This window comes from Empidonax traillii, unplaced genomic scaffold (assembly GCF_003031625.1).
Source record: "Empidonax traillii isolate 1590-97213 ecotype Southwest subspecies unplaced genomic scaffold, ASM303162v1 scaffold249:size1902748, whole genome shotgun sequence".
Lineage (NCBI taxonomy): Eukaryota > Metazoa > Chordata > Aves > Passeriformes > Tyrannidae > Empidonax > Empidonax traillii.
The window spans coordinates 1-19,993 of NW_020955442.1; the positions used below are offsets into that span (position 1 = coordinate 1).

General features: G+C 36.1%; 1 protein-coding gene across 1 annotated transcript in view; it reads right to left on the bottom strand.

The window, feature by feature from the left end:
• Positions 1–4: 4 nt before the first annotated feature.
• The window catches only part of SEMA5A (semaphorin 5A), a gene marked incomplete at its 3' end in the record, with an annotated part of 140,510 nt that continues 120,521 nt past the window's right edge, over positions 5–19,993 (bottom strand). The window contains exons 8-12 of the mRNA XM_027889049.1: positions 19,256–19,354; positions 17,899–18,112; positions 5,161–5,446; positions 1,751–1,886; positions 5–40 (exon numbers count right to left, since the gene is read on the bottom strand). Coding sequence (XP_027744850.1) covers positions 5–40; positions 1,751–1,886; positions 5,161–5,446; positions 17,899–18,112; positions 19,256–19,354 — 771 coding nt within the window. The remainder of the gene's footprint in view (positions 41–1,750; positions 1,887–5,160; positions 5,447–17,898; positions 18,113–19,255; positions 19,355–19,993) is intronic.

The following is a 19,993-nucleotide window of genomic DNA, read 5'->3' on the forward strand; positions in this document are numbered from 1 at the left end:
CAGTCAGATTTGCATACAAACCCTGGTCCATGGTGCCACACTGTAAACAGAGAAAACTAACGTTACTATATGTGGCAACGAAAACAATGGATTTACTCCCTGATTTACAGCACAAGACAATAAAAAACAAGGGTAAATCTTGAAGTGTGGAATTTGACCTTCAGGTCGCATTGTGGTGCTAACCAGACTGTCCAGCAATTGAGGAAGTTCTACTTTCCTGCAGTACTACAGAGGCACCCTAACCACAACCAATATGGAAGGTCATTAGCCAGAGCAGCACAAGTGGACTACAGTAATATTTTACTATATCCTATGTTCACAGGGTATGAAGGAGAAAAACTACTATCCAACAAACCAAATAGTTTTCTGATAAATTTTCAAAGGAAATCCCATGTCCTACAACAGCCAGGGTCTAACAGAAATCTGAGGTGAAAGTACCACAGTCAGTTCTAGGAGTTTTTTAAGACTCTGTGTTAAGTGTAGAGCTCTATCAATGTTATCCATTGCAAAGACATTTTTCCTTTGAAACTGAACACATTTTTAATCTGAAAACTGTACATCTGAAAACTGCACATCTGAAAACTGCTTTTCTGTTCCTTACAGAAAAGCATTCACTAACTTAATGGACAAGTTTCAATCACAAATAAACTAAGCAAAATAAGTGGCAGTTAATTTTAGCATATTTGTGTTCAACTGAGGACCCAAAAGAGAAAGCTGCTTAATGCATATGAATGTGTAAACATCCACAAGTTTACTCAGGCATATTTGGCATCAGAGAAGTAAAGCAGTACTTCATAACATTTATCAAATATTTGGGTGATGTGAAAAGTATACCCAAGTAATAATTTTCATTCTGTTTTACTATATCATAAATAATGCCATGAATTACAGCATGAGCAAAATAACAGCATTCAAAACCCTACCAGTCGTTTTTTCATTATTGCCATGTCTTCAGTTTGAAATTATGTCATCATTCCAAATCCAAAAATGTTAAAAAAAAATCAAGAAAGTAATTTCATAATGAGAAATCAGATGATGAGAAAAGACAAATAAGCAAGGAAACAATTACTTGCTCTTTATGTCAGACCAATGAAAAAAATAAACCATGCCAGAGAAGAATTTCTTTGAATCTATCAAGCAGGAAGGATTCCAGCTGAACACTCATGGTACACTGAAATTCAAATGGTCCTTGATCTTAGACATTGCCCTGTCTAAAGAGAAAAGCAGTGATCTCTGAAGAAAAACAATGTTCCTCAAAACTGCAACTCCCATAGTATTCTAATATGGAAATATTTCATTAATATAAATCAGCCTTGGAAATGCAATGTCTGATGTAACTGTAACTACAGAGTAGTAGCCTTCCTGAAGATTCCTTCACATCGCATACTTCTCTCTGTTACTACTGAGTGGGTGAATAATCTGAGGATAAACGTACGTCTGCTACTACACAGACAGAACTTCTGATAATTGATCATAAGGACCCTATAAAAGAAAAATTCTTTTTTCTGGGAAGGAAACCAGTGACTAAGTCAAAGAATATATCCCGCCTATGTGAAGTGTACTCTAAAGCACCAACAACATCACCTCTGCAGTTAAAGAGCCAGAAGTCTGATCTTCCTAAGCACTTCTTATTGTTTTAGGTTCCTTTAGGTGTTAGGCTAGTGCAAGACAGGGCTTTATTAACCATGAACCATAAAGCCTTTTGAGAAAACCTCATGTAAAAGATTATCCCTCTCCCACGTATCTATACCTGAAAATTAGGGTTAGGATTGGGATATGGAAGCCAAGCAGATCGTGAATTTTCCTGGTATTTGAAGGGTCCATTAAAAGCCTGAGTTATGGCACTCAGATTGAAAACACAAACTGCTGATGCTGCTATGCTGTTCCTGCAAAAGAAACACAAATATTAACCTAAATAACAACATTAAGTCAACTTGCTGAAAAATAAATAGAAAAGGCAGTAACTCTTCAATCCTTCAAGTAATTAACCAAGCAGATAAGATTAGCCAGGAGATGATATCTCAAGAGAATGGTAGATGATGAGCTGATTTAGCACAGATATCACATTTAAAATATTTGTTGGCCTTACCAAGTAGCTGGTGTGGGAGAAACTTAGAATTTCCTATCTTCTGCTGCTGCTCTGATACCACAAGGCTATAGTACCACACATAATCACATGCACTAGGGACATCTCTTTTCTAGTTACAAAGTTCAGGATGATATTACTCTTAGGGTTCATTAATGTTTCTTCTTTATAACAGACATGAAACAAGATAAGGATTTATTCTAAACCTTATGGAACCCCAGACAGCTCCACAAAAATCCTGTCTTCCAAGAGATGTTGTACAGCAACAAGTATGCAAGTTCAGAAACCCATCAAGAAAAAACAACTTGGACTGCGTACAAGATATCTTGTTAAACAAAAAAACACAAATAAATGGCAGCCAGACAAAACAAAATTTCTGTGTTTGCCTTCAAAATGTCATATACATGGCAATAAAGTAATTCTGCATAGTGTAAAGAATATAATCTAATGAATATGAGAGCTTGTAATATGAGAACCAGCATTGTTCTCTTCCACATTTTGAAATAAATTTGCAGGTAAAACTGCAGACAACTGATCCACACAACTTTCTTTTTTTTTTTTTTTTATTTTTCTTTTTATTTACACTTTGCCTGTACTTAAGGCTTAAGAAAGCATACTATAGAAACTCCAAAATGATGGCAAAAAACCCCACGCAAACAACAACACCTGGAGGCTCAAATCTACCAGCAAGTGAAAAAAAGCTAGGATATATGGATTAAATACCAGGATAAAAGAGTAATTTGCTTTCTTATGCTTGTCATTCTTATTTCGAAGAAACGCCAAAACTTGAAATTTCCCGCTAACAATATCTGCAGAATCAATTATCATTGGATTTAATATGCCTTGCCTATACAAACTATCACTAAATGCAGCTCAGTAATATTATTGTATATTAACCATATGAAGATCTTCTTGAATTTCTTGAAGTCCTTAAAGGACATTAGACTCATGCTTATAGATTTTTCAGATATGAAAGAAACAAAATCAGCTTCATTATGAAGCAGTGGCTATAGTGAACTTAATCATCAACCACATAGAAAAGGTGCAGCGTTGGCTGTTACTCAGTCTTTATTGACAGAAATGTTTCATTTTTTCCCTCCACAAGTATATTAAAGTATATGAAAAAAAATAATTAGAGTACAATAAAGTCATTGCAATTCTAAATGTATTGAGATTGAAGAATGCTGAATGTGGTTAAGTAATATCTGATGCTGTTACACCAAGAGATAGGAGTATGTTGCTCCCCATCATGGGAAACCATGGTGTTTCTCCAGTTGTAGTGCTGAAAGGTGGATCAGATGGGTTCCACAGAATATTTGTGAACAGGGAGTCAGCATGGGGAACTAATCCTAACTCTACAACATTTCAACAATGTTCAAAAATTTACTTACAACATTCGATGTCAGGAACAAATATAATTTAAATGGAGCTACCAAAAAACCCCACTCTCAAATAGTTGTAATTAATTCTTCTTTGAATCTCTATTGGACAGTCAGAATGATGGGCCACCAGGGAAGAAGGAATTAGTACCAAGATTTCAAATACTGTCTACTTTCATGTGGCAAAGGTAGTCTTAACATCAGCAAGTCCATTTTCAGAAGAGCCAAGGAGCATCAGGAACATCGTTCCCCTTCCATGGCCAAAGCCCTGTGGATTTTCTGCAGCAGAATTCCTCTGGTCAAACTTTTCATGACAGAAACACCTCAACGCTATTTAGATTTCTCATGAAAGTTCATGTTGAACAGTGTGTATGTATGCCATCTGAGAAATACCTGTCTTTTACTATTTGAACTATCTAGTAAAACAGATCAATGAAATTAAAATTACTGATAAAAACATCATCAAATTTTCTTGTCCTCAGTCATCTCAAAATCTCCACTATTCTCTTTATAAAAGTGGTTTTTAAATTCACTAGATTGCTCCATTGCAGGAACAGGTTGAGCTCATCATCTAATGTCACAAGTTAGGAATTGTCAGAGCTGAATGTAGGCAGCCCATCTTGTTCACAGCCTGAGCTGCTGGCCCAGGGGTGAGCATGAATCTGGAAGATGTCTAAATGTGTTGATAAAAGACTGCACCAAAAGCCCAAATTCATGCTCACTGTCTAGAATATGTAGGGATAATAATTTGTTGACATTAATTTGTGACTGTTTCCACCTGATTAATGGATATTTATAAAAGGTAGGTATCCCATTGTTTAAGGGGCCCAGCCTGTGTTTTAGATGCCCAAGGAACTTCTAAAATTCTAGACAAAACTGACTTACACAGAAGACACTACAAGATGGTAAGAGAATCAGAACCCAAAATCGGAAACTTTGTTCCAATGGTTTGAATACTGGGCTGCAGAGCCATAACACAGAGGCTGCTCTCACTGAGCAACAGATGAACTCCAGGTATCATGTTAAAGTAAAAAAGGAAATTTCTGAGACAAATGCCTTTTTTTTTTATTAAGAGTTAAGCAGCTCTTGGCATCAAGCTCAGAGTCCAGGGAGCTCGATTTTGACCCAATGTTATAACATTTAACAAATTTTAAGACCAAACTGAATTTTTTTTCGATTTTATCAACCCTGCTGATACAACAGGTTCAGTTAAAATTAGAATAAATTCTTGTTTTGACCCTTAAACTCACTAAAGTAAATGTGAGGACTAATTAAAATATATAAGAGCACTTCTTGTCTTATTTTGGGTGTGTTCTTCCTGACATGATCAAATTCCATCATGTCAAATTCATGATCATGTCACATGACAATTATAATATACTTATTTCATAAGTACATCATGCAATAGTATGCAAAATAAATATTAATGCCTTTCTAAGAATAAATGAATATGATGACAGAATACTCTTAAACACAACTGGCTCCCTGCTGTAAGGAAACATGAAGAATTCCTCCTTCTCTCATTTCTTCAGCAATTCATGTGGGAAACATTTGGAACTGCCACTTGTTCATAAGAGGACAGTGGATTGGGCAAAACAAGTTTGAATTTATAATGTTTACTCGGCATATGCAGAAGAGAGTAGCTCAGAGATTTAAGTTCATAAGAAAATAAAATATATAATTCATTTTACTTACACATTAGTGGTAAAAATTCCATAGATTAAGTCCAATTCCGGCAGGAAGAAAGTGCTCTGAAGTTCATTATAGTAAAATGGAATTTCTCCAGGGCGAGAGCAGTTCAGACGAGCTTTCATGAAGGTAGTCCAGGTATCCTCCAGCACAAATTTGCCACCAATATCATTTTTGCACACCCGAGCAGCACGAGAGAATACCGTTTTCCCACAGTCATGTTCCACCGCATTCTCCCGGAAGAAGAAGTAAGTAAAGTTCCCAATGTCATAAGATGATACAAAATTTGGCTCTGAAAATAACAGAAGAAAAGATCATTTATCACCTTCTTGTGATATATGCGCTTACATTAACATGGAAGTTGGATTTATCTTCAAATATTAGATTTAGAAAAACACACTTTTTATTATCCTTTAGGGAATTGGCACAATGACATCTGAACAGGACAATTCATGTCCAGCCACGATTATAAGCTACATGATCATGGTGTGCTGAGTTTGGCTGGGTAGAGTTAATTTTTTTTCACGGGAGCTAGCATGGCACTATGTTTTGGATTTATGCTGGAAACAGTGTTGATAATTAGGGGATGTTTCTGTTATTGTTGAGCAGCACTTACACAGAGCCAAGGTCTTTTGTTTCTTACACCACCCCAACTGCACAAAAAGCCTGCTGAGTTGCCAGCTGGGGTTAAACCACAACATGTGGCATGACAGACTCTCTGCTCTTACAGGTCTGTAGAACATGACTCTGCTGGACAACCTTGGCCCAGCTTGCTGTGCTTGCTGTATTCTACCATCAAAAATGTCACTGAATTCCTCTTCTCTACATATGGGCATAGTGTATTTTTGCAATGTAACTGTTTTATCAGTTAACTCTGTTTCTGCTTTACCAACATGCCGTTACTCCAGGTTAGGAGAATAATGGGCGCTAACTGATTGTGAGTGAAAATGTACTCAGAGGATGTAATGAAAAGAGAACTACACAAAAACATTTTATGGAAAGATAGCTGCATTTCAACCCTATCTTGCTTAAAGCTTTTGATAGTATTACAGTATTTTTTTTTCTTTCTTAAAAAAAAAAACCAAACTGATGGTGATGAAGGAGAAATCAGAGAATATGTAAAAAAATAATCTGGAAAACAACAGATGGCAATATTTCTTAAAAGAAAAAAAAAAGGAAATAGTAAATACCAAAGACAATAAACATGTGGTCCATTTCCTGTAAGGTTTACTAGAACTGAGGAAAGTCCATGACCTTAAGACAAATTGGCAAACTGATGAGTTATTAAAGGAAAGACAAATTTGATACACAGATTTGTCAAGAAGAGCCCTCTTTGTGTAAGGAACCATTATAGAACACTGATACCAGCGAGAAACAAGCAAACTTTTTATTCGCATTCCCAAATTGGATTCTAAAATGGGAAAAAACAAATAAGCACAACTGTTTTTAAAACATCTATTGGGAGGAAACACTCCAAAGAAATTTAATAGGTGAATATTTCTTGACAGCACTATTGTATAGGAAAAAGCTGCTGCAATTAGGTCTAAGCATTTTACAGGAATAGCTCAAACCTGTCAGAAGTTTTGAGGGGTGTTAGAAAGGGAAGCAAGCTGGCCTTTCCACACTGCATTCCAAACTCTGTTAGAAAACTCTTCTCCAAAGACAGCCCAGCTCCCAGCTCTTGTGGCCTCTTGTGCTGCTTCCCTCTCTACCTGCTGTGCTGAGTCTCCAAGGCAGGTTTTTTGGCAGCAATTATCAGCCACCTAGGATGTTTGAAGCTGAGCAGATACAATAGTGCTCTCACTCCTCCCTGTAACTTTCATTCATTATATCAAGTACTTCCTTGGGATTAGTATGTAACATACCACATTTTCCCCACACTCTAATCTGCACAGGTTTGATAGGACTTGTGATAGCATTAAAGATAAAACTGGATTGACAATATGACAATATACAAAGAACTAAACTACTAAACTATTAGTAATGTTATCCTTATTAGAACCTCATATCTTCACATCTGTGTCAAACTTTCATTACAATAGGGATTTTGCTTCAAGGGCTTCAAAAACCTTTAAATTATATATAATCTAGAATATGTAGTTTGGTAGAAATAATTCTTAGTTGCTCATGAGCTCTTATTCTTTAAACATAAAATTTACTGTTGTAACACACAGACTGAACACTCAAATTGTAGAAAGCTGAAAAAAAAGACATTTTTTAACTTTGTTAATTTTTTTTTCTCTAGAAACATGCAATTTTCTGAATAGGTAACTGGGTAGAAAGACATCTAAGATTTAATTAAAAGTATTAAGACTAAGATGACAAAAATATGTGGCTAAAAATCCCAAAATTGTATGCTATCACATTCTAGTCAGGTTAGACAGTTTTGACAGGCATCAAATACTAAGCATATAACCAGAGATACTTGAACGCAAAGGTTTTTTTCATGTTATAAATCCCAATTATGTGTCATTCATTCTCAATACGCATCAACGTTTGAAGCTTTGTGTAACAAACTTATATTTACTTAACTAAAATACACTAGGAAAAAAATAATTTTAGAAATACCAGACTAACAAAAAACTCCAAAAATCCAAAAGAAAAAAAAACACTTTCCCTTATTATCCATCTTGTTATTCAATTATATTTATACAACACAAACACCTACCCATTATTTCTCTTATCTGAGATGTACTTTCTTTCCTCGTTCTACACAATATCCTTTCAGATTGGTCTTACAGTCATAAAAATAACTACTGTCTGCGGAGGAAAGAAAAAGCATTCACTAGTCTCAGTGTAACTTGGGCTACCTGTCCACATACTAAGTATGTGTCTTACGTAAAGCAATATCAACTAAAGGTAGAAACCAAGAAAAACAATAGATCTGAAATAGCATTAAAAAAGTAAATATTTCTGACTATATGTTTGACCTTTGGTAGCCAATAGCCCTGCTTGGTCTTTCAGATTATCTCAGAAATATCTTGACTGATGTAAAAAGATTCTACTTACTGTGCAAATACTCAAAATCAATCTGATCCTCCCACAAAAATATTTTGTTTCAAGTATTAGACAAGGAGGCCCTTTCTTGCAATCAGGCCTGAAGATACTTCTCACTGGAGGCCCACTGATATAAAAAGGTCTCTACATTGGCACAATAGGATCTCACTGCAGAGTAAAAAAAAAACACTACGGGAAGCACTCAGTGTGGAGAATGATGAATGACCAAAAAAAGGAACTTCACAAAATGTAAGAATAAAAGTAATGTGGCATGCTTTAGAATGTTTCTGGGGTTCTTGAAAGCCCATGCCAATCTTTCAAAAGACAGTATTTTAAAGTTGCACTGATAATCATGATACACATATAAAAAATACCTAGTACTCATATTTCATGGATTCAAAACTAAGAAACAATATATACATCTGCAAACACCTATGTATATACTTTATTGATTAAAAACTGATGAAAATGTGACCTGCTGTTGAAATTTGTGAAAACTGCTTTTATTTGCATGAAATGTAATAATCTGAAAGTTACCTCAGGGAATTCAGCGGATATGGAAGGATTATCAGGTCAGACTTTATTTATTTCATTCCCTCTTTGGGAGAAAGGAACCGGATCACTTCAAAACTTTAAAGGAAAAAAGAACTTCTCATCTAAGAAAAATCAGTTCTTATGTGTCCAATATTGTTCTGTGAACTGCTGTTTGCAGACATGGAGGCCTTCCCATAAAAGCTTTTAATGCAGCAAATGAAGTGACTCTCTTGTTTCCTGCTGATTTTGCAAATAGTTCTGGAAGGGTAAACACACCTCATTTCTGAATTATTAGATCACCACAACAAGTGCAAGGATTCTGGTATGTGACAGGATACAGCTAGTATGGGAATGTCAACCTGTAATAACGTCACAAGTATTGTATATGACCTTTATAGGTTTTTATATACTCAATTTATGGCTGTGTCAGGCTAACTAGACTTTCCCAAATTAAATGAAACCAATGGAATCAGGAAAGCAAGAAAATGAGTTTGTCAGTGTGACCTAACAAAGATCACCACAGTACAGCATGAAGCAGTGCTACACAGAGACACAAGCCCATGCATTGAAAGCACTGGGTGGCTAGTTAGTGCTGCCTCTGGGCAAAGAGACTAGTGTGGCATTTCATAAATCTGCTTACTCAGCACAGAATTCCTTCATAAAGCAGTATGAATGCCCTGTAAGGATGTTTCCACACAGACTCTTCTAAGTTATGACTTAGAAAAAGAAAACTCATATGAAGTCAAGACAGTGCTTCCATCTAAAATAATCTGATTGTTTTTCTGAAGTGTGGAGAAAAACCTACATTTTCTGGGGAGCACAGTCTTTGTTCTTAATGGGAAGGCTTTACTAGGAATGATTCCCTTTAGATTATTTTTCCTTTCCACTCACCCAGAGAACCTGGAAACCAGAGAGACCAAATCCATACTCACTGCCAGAGCAGTCACAAGTTGATGCTGTCTGACTGTGCCAACTGCTCCCATAGGGACTGGCTGCAGCTCTGCCATGCAGCACGTGCTGATGCTGCACCCCAGACAATTATATTCTTATGGCATGAAAGTAATGGTGCATTGCACTGGGAAGCAGTGTAGGGACAGACTGGGGGATTTGGGAATGCAATTTACTGGGAATAGGATGGGGCTCTCTGAGAGGCGGCAGAAGACAAATGGTACAGCTCCATCTGTACAGACTCTTGATAATGGTATGTAAAGCAAACTTCTCCCTGAGTCACACCCAGGTTTTCACTGGGAAAACAGTAGCTGGAGGGATCTAAACAAGTCTGGGAAGTGAGCCAACAATTAAGCAATACAGATGTCTAAAGGTGTCATACATAAGCTTATTTCCCAGACCTTTTTTATTTAGCAGTGTAGAAGCACTCTGAGCGGGTAAAAGGATGAGAGGAACTGTACAGGAACTTCTTCTGTGTAAAGAAATTGGAAACAGGAACCTAAAATTTCTCCATGAGAGCATCTGAGGTAGTCCTGGCCTATTCTCACTGTCTGAGCTTTGAAGCAAGGAAGTTTGCTTGTGTATTTTTAATCCATATAACCCCTCAACCTCTGAAGCACACTAAGATGACTTAATTTACATAGTTAGTGCATATTTCTGTTTCCAGAGTGAACCAAATGACATGAATGAACTGTCTTAATTTATGGAGGTAACAGCAATTAACCTTAAGGATTACAAGGTCCAAAACTTACTCTAAGCAAGAAAGAGCTGTGATTTCCAAGACTGTGTTTGTGAGATGTGACCACTCACTTCTGAAGTGAAAGGCATTCAGAGACTCAGTCAAAATTAACCACAAAAATATGAAAATAAAGATAAAATTTGAAGTTTGTCAGATTAGACAGAGATTTTACATATCTTTATCTCTCTATATACATATATATATGTTTATCTCCAAAATAAGACACACCTCCATAGATAAATGAATGCATAATATATTCAAAATCTTAGAAGTCTAGATACTGGTCTAACATTGACTGACATCTATCTGGAACTTGTTCACTGACCTCAAGAGATAAATGAATCACACCACACTCTTGACATCTAAAGACCTATTTCTTCCAAATATTTGTGTTCAGCCAAATGCTTAATGGCTTTCAATTCTAGGAAGATGCATTTCAGATTTTTTGAATAAATTTCAGCTTTCAGCTAGAAATGCTCTCCAAAAGGGAAGCTTCAAGTAATGGAAAGAAATTAAAATCCAAATGTGCCAGTCTCTTTTATTTTCTCTCTCTTTATTGACATAGTTAATGAAGAAGAGTTGCTATTTGCATTTTGTCATCCCTGTATATTCATTAAGTATATTAATTTAGTGTAGCCCCTTGCAGCTGTTGGAAAACAGTATAGACCTTGCATTAGGCTGATCAAGTCATCACTGTTCATGAATGTTTTAGGACAAATTTTAATCACAGAGTAAAATTTTCCTACAGCATTATATATCTCAAAAGTAATACATAACTTGTGGTCAACATATATATATATCCTTCCTCAGTAGTTGAACTGTAAAATGTTAAGTCCTGTATAAAACGAGTGGAAATTATTTTATTAATAGCTATTTTTCCTCTGTGTTTCATAACTATCTAGGATGCATGCTTAAAATGCTAACCTGTCATAGAATAGCTGGCTATCAGTCTATTTTGACTGTTTCCTCTGCAATGCCTTAGCTCTCCACGATTTCCTTTACATTCTTTTCCTTTTGCTAAATTGAAAATTTTATGAATATAGAAGAGCAAGGACAGCAAAATACACTAAAACTGTGTCTACCAGACACTTTTTCCAATCTTCTCTTATATTGCCAATAGATTTTATAATACAATTCAGTACAATCATAAAAGTGGATGCACTCATTACATTTTTACTGATGTACTCTAATAAATTGTGAAATGCAATTATTTCCTTTCTGAAAAATAGTTTTCAAATATGGTATTACAAAATTCCTTGTTTTATTTCTTGCTGTGTTTTTCAATTAAATGTCCTTCATTTTCAGGGTGCATGGCACAATATTTTGTAATTTATTATATCATTTTGCTGATGCAAATTTGCCAGTGACAAACTTAGTTATAGAAGGCATTCTCCACACTGACCTAATACTTACTCAAGTCCTTCAGAATCCCACCTGGAGTTCAGTGGATTTTGTGTCACCTATATTCACTTGTAGACACCTTGCATAGCAATATATTGAGGGTGCAGGGCCCGAGGATAAAAAATACATAGGATTAGATTAATTCACTCAGAACCTCTAGAATTTTGGGCTATAGGGATCCATCAAAACATCCAGAAGTTTGGATGGTTATTTAAAATTGAATCCAGAATTCCACATACACAGGAATCTAGCATTCTTTAAGGAGATTTTGCCAAACAGCAGATACGGAAAGAAAACTCAATTATAACAGCTTACCCATTTCTATCCAAACGTCATTTAGACTATCATTTTATTTTTTTTTTCTCTGTTCTAGTTTTGCAGGGAGAGAAGCAGTCAGAGGGCTTTCCCTGCAGACCTGGTTCTCTTTTCCAACCAGATTTCAATTTCATAATCAATCTCTTTCCCCTTCACTTTAAGGTTTGGTATGTCTGCTACTGAAATTCCATCTCTGCCTCCAATATTTCTGTCACAGGCTCACACAGAATCACAAAATGGGTCAGGTTGGAAGGGACCACAATGGGTCATCTGGTTCAACCTCCTGACTCAAGCAGGATCATCCTAGAGAACATGGCACAAGATTACATCCTGATAGTTTTTGAATATCTCCAGTGAGGGAGACTCCACAGGCTCTACAGGCAATCTGTTCCAGTGCATGGCCATTTGCACAGTAAAGAAGCTCTTCCTCATATTCAGGTGTAGCCTCCTGTCCCTCCTCCTTTCTTTGATAAATGCTGCTTTTATGTGTTCATGTTCCTTGAAATTTGAAATTTACCATCTTCCCCTGGTTGAGATGTATTTCAGTACTAAGTTCTTTCATTCTCCCTGGGTCATTGTTTATTACAGTTTTTTGCATTAATGAGGCTCATGATCCTCTTGTGCCTCTCTGCCGTTGGGAACAGATTATCTGCTTGCAGAAGTGCCTTCCTTCCTCATTCAGCCTCTCCAGTTGGAACCTGACATAAGCAGGCTTGATGAGATATAAAAGAACAGGATCTGTCCTCAGTAGCCTCCCAGTGTTTTTAATAAATGGAAGGTGGACCTTGCTGTTTTACCTAGGGTAGATAAAAAGCAAAAATATCCCAACTTCATGGATAGTACCTCTTGTTTCTACCATTTCAAACAGGTAATGATATGTTACGGAAGTGTTCTGTAAAAGGAAGGCAGGGGAGACATCTCCATTTCACACCAACTTACTGCTCCTCTACTCTGTCCTTACCACCCAGGAGAAGATGTACAACTTTGGAAAAGAACCTACAATTGAACTGCTCAATTTTTTAGCTCTGGCAGCAGCTCCAGTCAAGAAGCCTAAGTAATTTCCCTCCTATTTTAGGATACTGGCAAAAATGATGACACACACAAAAGAACAGAAACAACCTCATGGGTGGCACAACCAAAGAAAATTAATTATTTATCTTCATGCAAAATAAGCAACAACTGGTAGAATATGCTTTGCAGGTCTCTTATCTGAAAGACTACATTGCACATTCAAGCACACACTGGTTTTGAGTTACATGAAATATTATATAATAAAGAAAAGCTTGCACTAGGTAATTACAAGGCTTTTTATTAAAAGCCAGAAAAACTAAAAGATAACCCTGAATTATTATAGCCATTTCCATTAATCCTTAAAAACAAAATTGAAAGGATTAATTTTTATTCTTAGATCATAAATTCTCTTCACACATCCCAAGAGTAGCAGAAGTTATAATAAAAGTCTGCTGACAAACTGTAGTAGGATTGGATTTAGAGTTGTATTAAACCTCACTAACCAAACCACCTTTATAAAAATATTACTCTTACTTTTGAGGACTAAAAGTATCTGCTCTGGATTAATAAGTATTTTTTAAGCAAAATGTTTTTAGAAAGTGATCTCAGAAGAACTTCTTTAATAAAAGTATCTAATAACCAAACGCATAGGACAGCAACAGGAAAAAAAGTAATTTTATGTCTACCAGAAGAGCAGAACAATCCAAATATTCCTCTCCTTTTCTCAGCTGGAAAGGCTTCTAATTTGTATGAGATTTTATTTATTTTATTTTTTTAAATTTTATTCTATTCTATTTTGGTTTGGGGCTACATCTTATTTAGGATTATATTTTATTCATCTATGGTCTACTCACTGATGAAGTTTCGTGACATTTAGAACACAGATTATACTTACTTATGTTCCAATAGCACTTATCATTGTATGTCTAGGATAAAGAAAACAGCTACAATGTATTTCAAGATAGTTGGAGACCAAAGCAATTGTAAGAAAAGGCATTTGGCAAATTATGAAAAAGAATGTCCTAGTGTTTCTCCATGTGATGAAACAGAAAGGGATTGAAAGGGATTTCCCTTTCTTTTTTTTTTTTTTTTAATCTGTTTTGCCCTTTTATTGGCTGAGGGATGCAAACAGACATTATAGACTAAGGCAAACTTTCACACTGAGGCATCAGATCAAACATTTACTGATTTGAAGAAGCACATTGAAAGGAGAAAAACCTTTACTAACTGTAAACGTTGGACTACAGAAAAGGTTTCTAAGTTTAAACACTGAAGGTTTATCCTCGCCAGTCTGGATCCGCTGCAACTGTGGACTACAAATATAACTATTACATTTACCTCTGTCCTCTAGAGCACACTATGATGAATTCTGCTCTTGCTGCACTTTGCAGATCAACTCTAAAGTAAAGTCTAATTAGAAGCACTGTAACAGTCAACTCTGGATATTTAAACACTATGTTATACTGAAAGCTTAAAGAGACTAAAATAAACAGCACGCCAGCTTAATGAAAGATTTAATCTATTTTTTATCACTTAATAATGTCCAAAGCAGACTGTTAAGTAATACTATTCCCTTTATGAAATCCTACAAATGTAATTTTAAAACATTCTAGCAACACACTGCCCTTTCCTGACCTGAGCAGTTGGCTGAAGCTCAATGTCTTGCTGATTGCTTTGGTCAGGAGAAGAAATCAGTGGAAGATATGTCTGCTTTAGGCATAATCCTCAATATGTGCTCTAATTGTTTCTCTCAAGCAAAGAAGCCCTTGAACAGGGATTCAGAGAAAGGAGAGTAGGTAGCAGAATAGGACACCTTACAGAGTAAGTTACTGGTGAGCAGTCTTTCTACATTCTTTATATGTTGGTGCATATACATATATATATTCACGTGAGTAACTTGAAGCATTACTTTTTTCTCTGCATGGGGAAGGAGAAGGACAAAACATGACATCGTGGGAGGTAAAGGTGGGTTCCCATTTGCAGGCTTAATATCTGCAGCCAGCTGGGCTGTTGGATGGGGAAAGTGCTGGTTTGCAACAGTTAACTTTTCTATGTGATCATGTTCTCTTTGAGTAGAGTGACAGAACTAGAGATAGGGTTGGGAAGAGGATAATGCAAGGCCTGTCTCTTCACTGTCAGCTGATAAACTCTTTGTGAGTAACCCAGACCCTAGAACTGTTGAACTAAGGTGGATGCTCATATTCTGAATAATTAATATCTTCAAGCTATCAAACCCTTCATCACCCCAGATAACTGAGAGTTAATGCCTCAAGAAAATGATAATACAGAAATGAAAGTTCACTGTTTCTCCATAATCTGCTAAGGCTGAGCAACTGATCAGAATGATGAACATTTGAATGTAACATACGCTGAAAATAACTGCTAACTTACCTATTCAGCTGTTGTGGATTGCTTCCAGACCTAACAAGCCCCTAGTAGAAAGCAGTACATGATAATAAATGCATGATTCTGGCTGAACTAGAATGAATCGGGAACTCAGTTCACCAACGTTAATGTATTTTATTTGTGATATCTGATTCCAGAAGGTGAAATCACATCATGGCAACATGATATCTCACCCCAGCCACTTGACACATCAGCTCCATTTTCCCCTCCCACACTATGTGTCATGGTTCTTATGATTACAGACCTTCTGACAATTAAGATTAGGATCAAGGTTTCTCCTGTGGTGAAGGTTCAGAGCTTTTCACGTCAAGATCCTTTACCACAAGTTACAGTGAACACCACCAGCAGACCGCTTAAGCATATAAAGCTTTATGCTTTGGCCTGACTGATAGAACTGAAGATCCCTGAATTCACTGTGATAGCCATTAAAATCAACGATGTCTTTACTGCATAGCAATAACACATGGAGAAAGATAATCAGCTGTGTTTTAGAGTACTGCCATCACCCCCAGAGATGATTTGAACTGGTCCAATGTAACTTGCAGAGCGGAAAATATGAGAAAAAACATGGCGCTTCAGAGGAAAACATGGATGTAAAAGAAAAGCTTATTTTAAAATGGAAGCCCTCACAAACATGTGCATGCACATACACACCTAAAGCAAGGCTGAATTACAAGTGTGAGCTAGACAGATATTAAGTAGGGAGTTTCCATTCTAGGTGACACCTTACTTTTCTTGCAGGATTATCTGTGTTACTTTGTCACTGAAAGAAGCAAAATCTTCACTTTCAATCCAAGCCCTGAAAAACTATTATAGATCCTTGGCACTGAATCACACGTGAGCAGGCAAACTGACATAAAAGCAACTGAGTCCCCAACTCCTATCTACCCCAGAAAACATTCCTCCTATAGGTAAATGGGCTGCTTCCAGTCTTTTATTGGATTTACTTGAACTGACTCCAATCACAAAACTCATCTTTTTCTTCCTCCCCAAAGATAAAAGCCACAGTTTCCTGGTAACTTAATTATAAACAGTTTTGAGGCAGAAGAATGAGCTCTAACGGAGAATGTATAAGTGCAGCTGAAGCTTTTATTAGAAAAAATGAGAATACTGATTAATTAGAGAAGTCTGGAGGGAATTTTAGTGTGACTTCTGGCATAAAATATATCCAGTTAAACTGAAAATTCATATGAAGAACTTTTCCCCTTTGACAAAAGCACACAGGTGTGGCACAGCAATTAGTTCCAACACGAAGGCTGTGCGGACAAAGGGTGTCTTAACTGAAACAGTTCATTTTTCCTCTCACTTCTTTTGCACTGCTATAATTCTGTTATGTTCAACAAAGTCTACGGTTATTTTATTATTAATTAACATTCAAAAATCATCTGACCTTCAGAGAAGGTTACAAATTTCTCCAAGCTACCTCTGATGGCTTCTTTGTTCAAGTAAAATATATTAATAATATAAGTACAATTCAGCATTCACATTATATGAGAACTGAAATATTCAAAATAAAGTCTGTCACTCGCAGCTGACCAAATGTTCTGAAGCTAGAAGGATTTATATTTCTATTTAATTTCAAACATGAGAATAATCCCACCATAACATGAAATGCACTGTAGGAATAGAGTGTCACATAGCACGCATTATGAAAACATACATTATAACACAGTTTATGTAAATAATACACATAATTTCACATTTTATGTAACTCATAATTTTCATTTTAAAACGATCTGCTTTTTTTTTTTTTTTTTTTTTTTAATATACAAAATGGCAACTGGGTCTGTCATATCTCAGGAATACCTATCTGTTTACAGGTTCTCCCAGCTGGAAATTCTCATCAAGTGATTAACGTCCATGACACAGAATTGATTGCTGAACACAACTTTATGATGTGTTTTCCAGACAATTCCCTATCCTTTGGCTATAATAAGTGTGAAAAATGTCAGTCTGCCACATAAGCAGTTTGAAAGCCAAACTTTTTCTGCCTGTCAAAGCTGGGACCTGCAGGGAAAGCCAAGAGAATTCAGTCCACTCTAAATTGTTTATTTTATGCCTTAAGTTTTTGAAGGACTCAAAAAAAGAATGCTCAAGGCAAGCTACTGCTCAAAGCTGATTCAGTTTTGCCATGTAAGCACAGCACAAGTGCAGCTCATCCCTATGCCTGCAAACATGCCGTATATTTAAGTGTACTTCCACACACTTCAGCTATATTAATAAATTGCATAATACTTATACTTGTAAAATAATAAAAATATGCAAAAAATATTAAAAAATGAGATAAACAATACTTTAAGAACGTTCAGATTATCAGAATGCAATCTCAAGACCGTGAATGTGAAGAACATGGCTTAAAAAAAGCCTGAGTCTCACATTCCATCAGCACTCACCATTCAGCCACTTGGAGTTGTACTGGGCGGTGCGGAGAGGAGGAAGGGCCCCCAAACTTCGATAAATAGCAGGATCCCTTCCTGGAAAATCCATAGCCGTAGCAGCATATAATTCCCCACTGGAAGTGAGAAGAGCAGTGGAGTTGTGCTGGGGACTGTAAGGACAACGAGCCATGCCACTGATTTGGTCATGTATCTCCGTCAAGTTAGTTAACTGTAAAAGAATTAGAAAAAGGGATTAAAATTACCTGAAAATTATTATTTCAGCCAAGCTGCATCAGTCTGAGCAAAATCCTACCATAAATACCAGTTATCTGCTTTAGTATTGTACAGTAATGATGAGTCAACCTTTACATCAATCTCAAATTTTCTTGTATAGAAAGTTTTATTGCCATGTTGTCTGGTTTACTTTTTCTACTTTGGTATGTAACACATACATGACAATCATTAGTCACCATGGCTGAAATGTTTTCTATTAGAAGCGACTCAAAAATTAGTTATCTGTACAAAGATTGTTACTATGAAAAAGAAAAACAGAACTGATTGTGAGAATCAACTAAGGTATTCACTGTAGCAAATAACTAGACAATAAAAAACCCCATATTTATTATTTGTGTTGTTGGTGTATTTCAGGAAAGAATCTCACATGAAAAATGAGATTAACAAAAGGAGCTTTCCAATACAGCAGAATCATCTCTGATTTCATAGCCTAAATACTTTTAGCCATAAACAACTGTATGATGTTAATGTGCTATTTGAAAGAAAAGGTACAATGGGCTTAATTATAATAAATGTGCCTAGTTGTTTTTAGTGATACAGTTATTCTTTGTATTTGAATGTTCCTCCCCTCCTGAAATAAAGAGGTAGCTAGTCTGAACAGTGACATTTTGATATTTATTATGACTGTTATTCATCCTACAATTAGGCATTTTTTGTAAACAGAATGACAGATCTTCTTAACCAAGATTTCTGATTCTCATCAGTCATAAGTTACATGTACTCTCATTTCTCCAGAACTACACATACACAATACGCAGCTACACAACTACATTTTATAACTAAACCAGTTGATGTTAACCAAAGTTGACATAGTGGCAGAAGTCTTAGAAATACCTAAAGTTCATGAAAATTGCCCTGTAGGAGAAACTAAGCTGCTCATAGCTGAGGAAAAGACTGCAAAAAGAGATCATTGGTTAGCTCTCCTATCTGGCCTGCCACTAGCTAAATCAACCTTTTACAAATCAGCTCACCCATCAACATACAAATAGCCAATTCTCAACCACATTATGCTCTGCCTTTTAATCTGCTGGCCCAGAACAGGGATCTCAGCTTGTAGGGCAAAACATTTAACTCATACCGTTCGATTGGTGCAGATTGGAGTGAATGCATTGGTTCCACAGGTGAAGAGATGCTTGCCTCCCACAAGAAGCACTCGAATGTAGTTCTGACATTCCTCCTGCGATGCATAAAAAGCATACTCAGTGATACTTCGAAGTATAGAGGAGATTATTTACAATTTGCTTTCCACGGTTATGTGTCCACACGGAAAAACTTTTAGTGAAAAAGGCTTAAGCATACCCAATGTGTTAGCAAATACAATATGCAGAGATTTCTTAATAAAAACACATGCATCCATCAACCTTTCCAAAAAGTTCTTAATAGGATAACAAGTAAACCTCTTCAGTGTTGAAGATTTCTTCTCAGGGTATATTTCAAAGGTTTAGCTAAATTCTGAACTGATAGATACTGACTTAAATACACTTCTGTCTCGAGATCAGATGCTGATTTCAAAGAGATTTGGCCAAGGAAAGAAGTTATGAGGAAAACAGGAGAAAAAAACAGGCTGTCAGTAACAAGAGTATACTGAAACCAGAACAAATAAAATTCTTAAGGTGTTCAGATGTGGATCTGTTACAACTGATTTCATAATTTACACAATCTGTTCTATTAAAAGCATCTAATTGCCTGTTAATTCAAACTTTCTCAAAATTTTCATAACCACAATACAAAGATGCTCATCCCTGAGGAATAACTTTACATTTTTTTTACCCCACTAGGATGTGTGAAGGCTTTATGATGTTCATGTCTCTCATTT